The sequence below is a fragment of the Bidens hawaiensis genome, unplaced genomic scaffold (assembly GCF_021521415.1).
Source record: "Bidens hawaiensis isolate Kalapana, Puna unplaced genomic scaffold, B.hawaiensis_p1.1 tig00046799_1, whole genome shotgun sequence".
Lineage (NCBI taxonomy): Eukaryota > Viridiplantae > Streptophyta > Magnoliopsida > Asterales > Asteraceae > Bidens > Bidens hawaiensis.
The window spans coordinates 63,124-75,684 of NW_027498356.1; the positions used below are offsets into that span (position 1 = coordinate 63,124).

General features: G+C 37.0%; 1 protein-coding gene across 1 annotated transcript; it reads right to left on the reverse strand.

Moving 5' to 3' along the window:
• Positions 1 to 3,627: 3,627 nt before the first annotated feature.
• LOC143596633 (uncharacterized) lies at positions 3,628 to 6,694 on the reverse strand. Its single transcript, XM_077075357.1, has 5 exons — positions 6,316 to 6,694; positions 4,713 to 5,297; positions 4,576 to 4,634; positions 4,413 to 4,484; positions 3,628 to 4,085 (listed from the first exon to the last, which is right to left on the reverse strand). The coding sequence occupies exons 1-5, from the start codon at positions 6,643 to 6,645 to the stop codon at positions 3,785 to 3,787; spliced, it is 1,347 nt and encodes a 448-aa protein (XP_076931472.1). The 5' UTR covers positions 6,646 to 6,694; the 3' UTR covers positions 3,628 to 3,784.
• Between the last annotated feature and the right edge of the window lie 5,867 nt (positions 6,695 to 12,561).

A 12,561-nucleotide genomic window follows, 5' to 3' on the forward strand; every position in this document is an offset into this window, starting at 1 on the left:
CCTTTTTTACATTCTGTTTATATTTTTTTATACGTTTTTATAAAAATATATATTAACATATTATTTCACTACACATTCCAAATACTTGGTGAAATCCTAAAATTAACAACAAAACATGTTTTTCGAAGATTGAAGAATATAATTTCAAATTTTATCATTAACATATTGTACTACGTATATTGTACAAGATTATAAAGAAAAACAAAACCCGAATATGCTTTTATTTTACAAAGTATTTTTTTTAATCATTAATCATAAATATATTCTTATATGTCGATCAATTTTTTTAAAATCAATCCATTTATCTATTATATTATTGTTGTTGTAAATTATTATATAATATATACTAATATACCAATCATTTTTAGACATAACAAAGTTTATCATATTTAATTCCTTTGTTTTTTCTATCAAGGATTGTTTCGGATTTTTTATAGAACTTAAATTTGATTTTTATGAGTCAAGAGTTGGTAAATATATTGTATGGTAACTACATTTAGGTTTATGGATCAAAAGTGGGAAATCTGAGTATTTTTAAAAGTTTGAGAATGCAAATAGATTTATCGTCAAATTTGTTACGGGTTCAAAGTGTTGACTTGAAAGTGACAAACGGATGAAAGTTATAATTTTAAACAAGTTTCGGGTTTCAAATTTATTTTCATAGGAATTTTTGGAAAATAATGAAAAGTTTCGGGATTTGGCAAATTGATTATTATTCTCACGACTATTAAAATTTAAGAAATGATTGCGAACACTTTCGACATGCCACCCCCCAGACCTATCAATGCTTTTAACTTTGATCAAATTTGAAATATTTGTGACCGCAATAACTTTTCCTTCAATACTGATCAGAACGTTGTATGAGAAGAATGTCAAGCAAAACTATGCTCAAACGAAACAAATTTTTCACAAAATTAAATGGGTTAACATGCTATTTTTTATGTTGTCATTATGACAAAGTCCAGAAGCCTCCTGAAACTTATTAAAATCTTTTTCATAGTGTAGCTCAGAAAAACATAGTTCTTAAAAAACATCTGTCGTTACAATTTAATGTTCTCATTTCCTTCGATGTGTGGTAAGTTGATAAATATATCAACAAAGGTAACAATAAAGGTAACGTTCCTTCTGTATTTATGTTGAATGGTTAGACCTACTATTGTATGAGAAGTCTATTTCCGAAATTGGTTCATAACCAAAATTCTTTCAATTATACGCATATGACACTGATAATGAAATTTTCAATAGAAAGGGCATTCTCGGGTACGTTTTTGCACGTGTATTTTTTTATTAAGTTCATTTAAAAAAATCATTTTGTGATATAAATGAAATCAATTTATGTACACATAATATAGATACAAGTATATATGTAATACATTTTTCATATACATTATGTAATTATCTGTTTTACTTGTAATTTATAATTTGGATCATCTCGTGTGTGACACGGGCTATAAAGCTAGTAGTCTAATAACATGAAAAAAAAATATTACTTTCCTTCGGTATCTATAATATATATAAACGAAAGCTCTAAATGTTCTCTGGTTGTTCATTACATTATCTCAAGCCACCAGATTACATTATTTGTAAACGAAGGATTCTCATGCATTTGACCCGAATTCACGAGTATGGGTATTACCAAACCCAGATATTCCTTAAACGGGTTAACTTCTCATTAAATTAAAAATTAATCTCACCAAATTATTGATGTGAAAATCCTATAAAATAGGGATATACTAAAAATTATTATATGATTTTTGTTTTAAAAAAGATATCATTTATAATTAAGAAACAATTTTATAGTAAAAAAATAAGCGGATTTTGGGTCACACCAAACCCAGATAACTTTTAAATCGGGATATAACATCTTAGTTATTTGTGAAACCCTTTTATCATCAAGCTCTAAGTATATTACTAATTTGCTTACAATATATAAATTTAAACTTCAAAAAAAATATATAAATATTAAAAATGAATAATATAAAACAGTCTCCGTAATACGGAGATAAAAACTAGTAAAATTATATTTACTTGTTTGAGATTCAAACTTGATGACAGTTGCCAAACATAGATTGGTTGGTATGGGTGTTGCTTGCCAAACATATGACACGGGTCCCGCTTCTTTATTTCGATTAATTTTTTTACTTACGAGCACACACGTAACCTTTTTTTGTATTATTTTTTCATTTATAATTATTTTATACATAATTTATTTTTCTACAACGCGCATTCAACGAAATGAGTTTTTCTATTCTCAAATAAACTGCAGCTTGCATTTTCATCTACGTTTTGACATTCAAAACTACCCTTGCAACTTCAATACTTCAAACGTTTTGATATTCACCTACACACGACAGCGTCCGATAATTAATTATAATATAATTGTCATGCATAATAGCATAACTTATAAGAAATTTATTAACTAAGAAAACAAAATTACATAGTTGGTTTCTTATAATGTTTATGGTTGGATTATTCTTAGCTTTTAATTATTATTATTATTTTTTTATAATTTTTGGAGGATCATGTCAAATAAAGTGAAATTTGAAGTAACTAGATTTGGAATTCATTGAGTAGAGGAATTTATAGTTTAAATGAATGAATATACGCGATAGGACTGGAATTTTTAATGCTCTTGGTCGACAAACTAAAAAGGTAAGAGCCGGTTAAATTCCCCAACCTTATTTCCATAGAAAAAAATAATAATAATAATAAAAAGTGTTTTGTTTATGAGTGTTACGACAAGCTGGATGCGAATACGGTCCGTTTGTGGAGATGGAAGAAAACCTTGAACCAGGTGGAATGGAGCGAGTTGTCGTAATGTATGAATTTATTGAGTCATACTACCCTTAGTTCCTCCCCGAACCGATGGATTCGGGTGTTATTTTCCATAGTATCTACGAAGAAACTTTTGTTTTCTTCTTTAAATTCCCTCGTCTGTTTTGTTTTGAAGTGGATTGGGTTCCTAAAATAAAAGGATAAATATTATCGTTTGGGAGGCCGAAATGGAAAGACTCTTGAGTCTTGTGGGTTTATCAAAAAGAAACATTGATGTTGGCCCACTATATTGCAAACTTTGTGGAGATTATGAGGAAACTAGTGAACAAATTTTCACCGTCTTGGCAATTTGTTAGCAACTGGTGTCATATTCCTCGTGATTATGTCTTTTGGATTCGTGACTTGCTTGAGTATCAAGGCTCTAGCATTACGGACCGTCAGGTGTTATACGGGGTTATTCTCACAACCGGCATGTAAAAATGGTGGAAGATATAAAATCCTTAAGTTTTCTCTGGATAAAAATTCATTCTCCTTTCAAAAATATTGTTTAGAAAGATTGGTGTGATTTCTCTTTTTAACTTTTTTGTTGGTTTCTAGCGTCTCGCTGGTTGTTTGAATGAAATTTACCGTTAGAGATTTTTACATATATCTGTAACGGTAAATTTCAAATCTAGCTTTATCAGAATTCAAACTATATTCAAATATTAAATCTACCTTTATCTCTTATTTACATGTCTCGTTCGTTCATTAGTGTTTTGTTTCTTTAAGTCTGATTAACTTTTGTAAGTAATGTTGAAAACTGAATTTAGTTCACAAGTAAACTGGCATATAAATGTTAACTAATAATACCTTTCAAGTTTATTTCCAGAGAAATACTGAAAATACTAGACATAATAATTTCAACAATACACAAATAAAACTAGTCATTAAAACCCTCACATAAACCACCTCACAACACATCAACAAAAGAACATATTATAACACATGAAAGCCAAATTCACATCTTGGCCTAGTAATCAAAGAAAGGGTTGTTCTTGAACAACCTATCTGAACTGTTTCTAACTTTAGAAACGCGAACACTTCGAACATCTTTCTGGGATCCTGGTGTAACCCGAGCCCGATCAGCAAAAAGATTCGGATGACAATTTTCATCATCAATATTGTCAAATGTTGTCCATTTTTCCTCGGATATTATCGGCTCTTTCTTCTTCATGGCTGAAGTTGACATGTTCTTGATCTCATTAACATGATCTTTAAACTCTTTTCTCACCACTTCCAACACTGTTTCTCCATATTGATCACACCATTTCCTGAAATTCTCATAATAATAATAATTATTATTATTATTGGTAAAAATGACAACTTTTTTAATAAAAATCTCATCAAAAAGACATTATTAGAAAAAGTAACCATTTAGAGAATCCTCATCACAGTAAGAAGTTTTGGAAAAAATAACAATTTTTCAAAAAAAAATTCTCAACAAAATAATAAAAAGAAATATTGGAAACATTAACCTTTTAACTATATTCTCATCAGAAAAATTAAAATAAAAAACAAAAAAAAATAAAAATGACTTATTAAAATAAGAAATTATTGGAAAAATGATTATTTATCATAGAAATTTAAAAGTTTCTTACTTGGGGAAGAACTTCTTCAGGTCAGTTTTATCGATAGGAAGCCGAGTTGAAATCACTTCAATTTGATCATCCCTGAAAGATTTTGCAAATATTGTAGTTAAATACTTTGCATCAAGAAAGTAAATCAAGATCATGTTTCAAGAACAACAACAAGATCGCTTACGATAACTGAAGTTCGGATTTTGTTTTCATTAGCTCCTTCTTGATTTTATCTCCTAAGACCTGCGAAAAACATATGCATAAGCACAACAAAACACATAACTCAGATCAAATAAAACAACTTTTTTAAAATTAAATCACCTTATCAACAAAGAAATCAAAAGATGAGCCGTCTGTATACAATTTTCTTTTCATTTTAGAATCTGTCCCCTCATGAATGCCTTTGTAAGTTTCTTTAGCCGAATCATTTAACGATAACGGAACTGTATCCTTCTCCAAATCATCGCTCTTTTTCCATTTCATAAAACCATCAAGTCCCTTAAACGGCTTCCTCTTTGACTTTTTCGCTGACTCCTCAACGACCACACTTTCTTTCATGAGAATTGTCGGTTTTTCGTCGTCCTTTTCTTTTAACTCGCAGTTCCAAAAGGGGTTTTCTTGAGATATTGCAAGACTCGGAGTAAAGTTCTCATCTTTCATATTTTTGTGGGATGCAGCTGCTTTGACTTGTTTGATGGTTGACTTTTGCTGCTTTGACTTGTTTTTTGAACCTGAATCTTGTAAATCGATTACGGACCATTCGTCGTTCGGGTTCTTTTGTTGAGGTCCAGCAAGAACCACATCTTTGGGGTCAATTTTGACTCCTTGAGCTGTTAGTCTTTGCAGCAATGGAGTCTTTGATGCATGATACTCATCTTCTGATATGCAGTTTGCATATAATAACTCCTGTAATAAAAATGATAAAAGAATTTAACTTTTTTCCACAAAAACCTTTATAGGTAGTTCAAATCTTGATATATGTTATAATCATCCTACAAAAACATATAAATTTAAGTTTTTGAGACTCAAGAAACACAAAGTAATTAAGGATTCTATAAATTAAAGTATAAATTATTTTTTTAAGAGCCATTATTAGTTTAAATCTTCATATTATTACTCCTCTCCACCAAGAAGTTGTAACTTGCCCAAACTTAAAGAAAAACAAAACATTTTTTTAAGATCATGAGAAACCATAATAACAATTAGTTAAAATTTTGATATTACCCTCCACCAAAAAGTTACAATTTCCCCAAAATTCAAAAAAACAAAAAAACAAAAAACAAAACAAAACAAAAAACAAAAAAGAAACAAAAAAAATTACATCAAGAAAAAACACAAATTTTAATTTGTTTAAATCTTAAAGTTATTACTACCATCCACCAACAAGTTACAATTTCCCAAATTTTTTTTAGAAAAAAAAAATAAACACTCCACCAAGAAGTTACAGTTTCTCCAGAATTAAAGAAAAAAGAAATAATTTAAACCCAAATCTCAATTTGTTTAAATCGTGAAATTATTACTATCCTTCACCAAAAAGTAGCAAATTTTCCCAAAATTAAAGAAAATAAAATCATTTTTTAAGATCAAGAAATAAAACCCAAATAACAATTTAGTTGGAAAAAAATTTTTATTAAAATCTTGATATTATTTCAACCAAAAGTTGAAAATTTCCCCAAATCAAAAGATAAAAAACAAATTTTAACCACAATTAGTTTAACTTGATATTATTACTACCCTCCACCAACTGGTTAAAATTTCCCCAAAATTAAAGACATAACCAATCTTTTCACAGCAATAAAAACCCAAATCACAATTAGTTCAAATCTTGATTTTAATTACAATTTTCCCAAAATTAGAGGAAAAAAAACAACTTTGTAACACACCCAGAAAAATAAATAAAAATAAAAATAACAGAATCTCTAACCTGCAAGAAGATCAACTTATCCCTCAAGATCACCGGCTGCTCAACCTCATCCACCGTGACAACCGTCTCAATCAAATGGGCCCGAAACCCCGAAACCTCAGCTTCCGCCAAGATCCCTTCTTTACACAGCCCCATCAAGTTCAAAATCTGATGGAAAGACTCCTGCTGCCACTTCAAGTTATCTGACTGCTGCTTCCACAGGCGCTGCTCGGCCGCAGCAATTGCGGGCAACCGACGCTTCTTGAAGGAGAAGGGGAGGATGTTCTTGCAGATGGATGTGATTGAGTCTTGGAGTGATGAGTAGTAGGTTGGAGTGTATGTGTACACCATTTTGTTTTGTGGGTTTCAAGAGTTTGCGTGGTTTAAGGTTGTTTTGAGGGTGTATAAGGTTTTGATTAATGATTGTGTTTGGTTTCTTGAAACGGTCACTTGGGTAAACTAGCCGTTGAGGAATGATTCAAAAGGATAAAGCGGGTAGGTTGTCACGACGTCGTTTTGAGTTTTATTATTGGGCCACATGCATTTTTATTGGGCTTTGCCAGTTAAATGAATGGGTCACCTTTGAAAAGTAAATTATCAAAATAAATAGAAGTTTTATATTAAACTTTAACATATTTATCTTGCATGCGATTTTAATCAAAGATTAAGTGAAGTAATTAAAGATGAGAAAGCAAACTTTAGTTGAATTCTCACTTTCATGGGCGGTAAGGTGATTAAGGTATAAAATAGAAGGTTATGGATTTAAACTCTATCGAGTATAAAAATTTAATCTTTAAAAATAGATTTTTAGCATAAAATACTAATTATTTCATACATTGTTTGCAAAAGAATATATTTTATTGATATTAAATAAATTCTCTCTTGTTATTTTTTATTTTGATCTTGTTATTGAATGACTAACAAAGCTTGGTCACCCGGTGTACATTTAGGGTATCGGTCGTTCTGACCTGACCCATTTCGACTCAAAATCGTACCGACATGAACAAATCTAAATTAACCCCTTTTGTATCGGTCGTTCTGACACTAATTTGGTCTTACACATGACCCGAGCTCACCTGACTCGATTTGTTAACGATCCTAACAGGTAATCACGTATTATGTTAATTTTTTAAATTTAAAGAAGTATAGCAAAAATATTATACTCAAATTAAATAAAATAAAATGCTCTTTTTTATGATGTAATAAAAAAAAATATTAAGGTTAAAATAAATTATGACCTCTTAAAAAATCGTGAGGGTAGTTGGTTTTGAATAAGAGTTAAATATTTAAATATTATATAAATTAACAAAAGTTGATAGAAGTTTAAGTATCAAACTTGTAAAATTTCAAATATAAAAAGGTTTTTCTTATTGAGTATGAACTCTTTTTAAAAGTTTTTTCTTAAAAGCTTCAAGTTAGAAGCTCTTAAGCTCTTGAAAGCTCCCTACCAAATATACACTTATTAGTAAAAGTTTACCCACACATGTGATCGTAAATAGCGCTGGTGAAAGAGAACCACTGCTCGAAAGCCGATTGTGGTAAAACCTCTTACTCGCACACGACATTTTGTCACGAACGAAAGCTAGAATCATTGACTTTCCTTAAAGAAAATCATCAAGGTATCATTAGGGTATCATTAGAGCATTGCTCCACACATAAAATTGGGCTTATTTCTTGTTATTCAGTGTTAACTATGGAGAAAAAAAAGGAAAAAAATTAAAAGAACAAGTTAACTTAATTTTCTACGATATGTAAAGGTTTCACAACTCATTTTGTGAGCTTATTTTTGAAACACGATAAATGCCTGTTACTTGCACAATCATTCATATGTAGAGGCTACTCCTTTGTTACTAACATGAATTTCATGTAAAAATAACTATTCGCTTCGCTGTTTTTAAATACATTAACGCAACTTCGTTAGATGTTGATACATTTAGTTAATATTTTTCTGATACTAAAACTATGTTTATGTGAAAACAGTTTTAGAGATTTTTTAAGATATAGTTACTAAAATGTCTACATATTCCCACGTGAAGAGGTAGGTCCCAGCAGGGCTCAGTTGGTCCCGCATGACTCACCTTGAACAGGGATGTCTGCGCAAAGACCATCTACTCCCGCAGGACCCACCATGCTCAGAGAAGCCTACGCGCAGTATGCAAGCTGCATACGCAGGGAAAAGCCTCCCAATGGTAAAGTAACCCGCCTGTTCCCGCAGTTGCGGATACAAGCCATCAGGGAAGGCTACCCGCACAGCATAGCTACACGCATAAGGCTTAACACTTACAAATATTCAGTGTCACCTGAAAGAATGAGCAAAGGCGGGAGGGGGAAAACTCCCGCCAAAATGGGCCAGTCCGTATGGAGGATCTTTTGCGTGATACCTGACGAGGTAAAGACAAAAGATCTGACCAAGAATGCGACAGCTCACTGACAGCAGCGTGGCAGACAGCACGCCACAGCACTGTGACCAATAGCCGCCGCCTGCCCACCAACTCCTGCCAGACCACGTGCCTAGCCTGCAGTTGGTAGAAGACGAAGAGTGCACGGCACGCCTGCTCTGTGTCAGCCGCTACCTATCCACCACTCACAGGTAGGGCACGTGCATAGGTTACAGTTGGTAGCGTGTTGGGCCGGCTAAACCCCTTGGAAACCCACCTTCGGCTATAAAAGACAGCAAATGGTATTATCATTTCATCATCTACTATCTCGTATAACTTACTTGATAATTGCTCTAATAGTATTCATATACTTTTATATTTAAAGAGCAATATAGACTGATTCTCACGCCGGAGGGTGGTCACAAGGAGGAACCCCCCCCCCCTTCTCAGTGACGAGCTCACGGTGTCTGTTTTGCAGGTTCCCTGAAGTACACTTACTCTGCTGGACCTAACCTTCGTGGGAAACATTACTTAGCCCCCAGATTGCCCATAATCTGCCCGGGGTCACCTAGTGTTTCTTCATTGGCGCCATCCGTGCATAAAGCTAGAACTACATCTTTCTCCAGTTTTTCAAAACTTCCAAGATGACTAGAGAAATTCCGGTAACCACAACCCCAGCCACTGGGGTAAACACCGGCAACACATTGTTTACAAACACTACCCCAGCCACCCAAGCTGGGGCAAGTGAAGTACATTTTACGAACACTACCCCAGTCACTCATGTAGGGGCAAGTGGAGTAAATATTCCACTGGGATTCACTGATGCCCAGCTGGAAAAACGAACTCGAGCCCCTCGCCAAACACTTGATCAAGTGAAGGCATGGGCCGAGGCACGTCAAAAAGAATTTCAGGCTGAGTTGGACGAACGCTTGCGTTCAGTCCAATAAGCTGAGGAATTCGGTAGTACTCGCCAGCACCTCAACATGAGTAGTGAGTACGAGTACTCAGACGACGAGAGGGAAGACTCTGACACCGACGCGAACCCTCGCCATAGGGCGAAAGGGAAGCGTAAGGAAACGGATCCCCAGCCAAAAAGGAATTTTGGGGAAGCATTCCAACCAGTCACGGAAAAAAGCTCGCGTGACTTCTCCAAGGCCTTTAGACCTACTGCCACAAACGCAGGAAGGTCAAAATTTGCAAGGGACATTGCAGAAGCAATCGCCCCGAGGAGTGCCAAACAAATGTCCAACATTGGCACATACGATGGTCTATCCGACCCAGATGACCATCTGAACAGGTTCATTGCGGGGGCAACCGTCAGTAACTGGACGGAACCCACGTGGTGCTACATGTTCCAGATGACTCTGGTAGGAGCAGCCAGAGCATGGTTCGACCGTTTACCGGTCCACCACATTTATGACTGGGCAGACTTCCAGAACAAGTTCAGTCAACAGTTTAGTCAACAGAGGAAGCACACTGAGGAGCAGTGGACGATCCTCAACTGTGTGAGAGAAGAGGATGAATCCTTACTGGACTTCATCACCCGCTTCAACTCCAAGAAGCTGAGTCTGGGCAACATCAGCGAAGACCTCGTTCGCGCCGCTTTCATTTAGGGCGCTGAGTACCCAGAACTTATCCGCACTCTGACGGGTAAAGACGGCATGCCATCCACATGGGATGCCATAATGACGGCAGCCAAGCGCTTTGCCGAAACGGAGAAACAGCTGGGAAGAGATCTCCCCCAGAATACAAACCTCTACACACAGAGGACAAGGGAGAACAATGTGAGAACCGCCCGGCTAAACAAAAAGAGGCGGCAAGGTATTTGGCAGTCAAGGATAAACTTTGACACCCCCTCAAGCTCTCGCCCTCTGGTTGGCGGAAGGGACAACACGCACCCTTCGAACCGGAAAAACCGTTGGACGCCACTCACCAAGAGCGTCACGGAGATATTTGCCACGGAAAAACTGCCATGGCCAAAAGCCCCAGCGATCCGACAGAAACCCAATGCGGATCAAAGCAAGTCTTGTGACTTCCATGGGACAAAGGGCCATAGCACTGAGGAGTGCACATCCTTGAGGGACATCGTCGAGACATTCGTCAAGGATGGGAGGCTCGCACACCTCGTGGCATCTATCAAGAAGGGAGGAAGGAACGACAACAGGTACAGGGGTAACGGACGAAAGCCCGTCGACATCAGCATCAACATGGTCCATGGTAAGGTCAGAGGAAGAAAGAGACCGATGACCGAACCATGCGCATGGAAGGAAGCAGAAGTGCGCTTCCCGCGAGTGCCGGGAGGCCCAAACAAAGAAGGCCCCATTGTCATTAAAAGCCAGCTGGGGCACTACATCACCTCCCGCACCCTCGTTGACAATGGCGCATCGTCGACAGTGATGTACAGGCAGTTCTTCGACAAGCTAGACGATGAAGACAAGGAACGCCTGGAGACGGTCTACGCTTCAATGGAAGGGTTTGACGGCAGCATGAACACTCCCTTGGGCACCCTATCTTTCCCCGTCACTCTCACCGATGGGAATTATTCACGCACGGAGGATGTGGATTTTGTTGTAATGAAAAAACCACATCATACGTATGACATCCTATTCGGGAGAGACGGGATGGCAAGATTCAACGCCGTGGTATCCTCAGTCCACGCCATGATGGGATGGCCAACAACTGAAGGCATAGCGATGATCACGGGCATTCCCCAGGTATGCATCGCATCTGTCTCCTCTAAACCCAAACCGAAGATGGCCAAACAAACCATCACTGAACCTGAAAAGTGGGCATTCAATGGGAAATATCCCGATCAGGCCGTTACCATTGGCCCGACAATTGTTGATCCAACACGCACCTTACTCAAGCGCTTACTGCAGCGAAACGCAGACATCTTCGCGTGGACACCAGCCGACATGACTGGTGTACCCCGGAGTAAGGCAGAGCATAAGCTCAAATGCGATCCGGCCGTTACGCCGATCGTACAAAAGCGCAGAGTAATGGGGCCCGAGCAAACCAACGCGTGCAGAACCCAAGTCAAGGAACTCCTTGACGCGGGCATCGTACGCGTTAGCAAATATCAAACATGGGTTGCAAATCCCGTAATGGTACCGAAGAATAACAAACAATGGCGCATGTGCATAGATTTCAAAGATTTGAATAAAGCATGCCCCAAAGATTGTTATCCGTTGCCAGAAATTGATCTCAAGGTGGATTCGGTGGCACCATTTCGCCTTAAATGCTTCTTGGATGCGTATAAGGGGTACCATCAAATCCACATGGCTGTAGATGACCAGGACAAAACCGCCTTTCGGACGCCCGATGGCACATTTTGTTATAAAATGATGCCATTCGGACTTAAGAACGCGGGGTCCACGTACCAACGACTAATGGACAAAGAGTTTCACGCCCAAATTGGGAGAAACTTGGAAGTCTATATGGATGATTTGGTCATCAAAAGCCCCGAGCCAGAGGCGATGTTGAAAGACATTGAGGAAACTTTCAACACGCTCAGAAAGATAAACATGAAGCTCAACCCGAGCAAGTGTTCATTTGGGGTGGAAGAAGGGAAGTTCTTGGGAGTCATTATTACTAAAGATGGCTTCAGAGCGAACCCTGAAAAGGTCGAAGCCATTGTCAAAATGGAATCACCTACCACCATAAAACAAGCTCAAACACTGAATGGACGACTAGTCGCGCTTAACCGCTTTTTGGCAAACCATGCGGATAGGTCGTTCCCTTTTGTGTCAACGCTAAGAAATTGTTTGAAGAAAACGCACTTCCGCTGGACACCAGAAGCGGAAGCAGCTTTTCAGGAGATTCGATCACGCCTGATCGAACTCCCAACACTCACAGCACCACAAGCGGGGGAGGAGTTAATCCTATACCT

Bases quoted from the DNA above. Each gene is read 5' to 3' on its own strand.
- LOC143596633 (XM_077075357.1), bottom strand. From the start codon at position 6,645: ATGGTGTACACATACACTCCAACCTACTACTCATCACTCCAAGACTCA. The intron at 5,298-6,315 runs GTTAGAGATTCT...TTTTTATTACAG, and splicing joins ATAAGTTGATCTTCTTGCAG to GAGTTATTATATGCAAACTG. The intron at 4,635-4,712 runs GTGATTTAATTT...TGTTTTTCGCAG, and splicing joins TTGATTTCTTTGTTGATAAG to GTCTTAGGAGATAAAATCAA.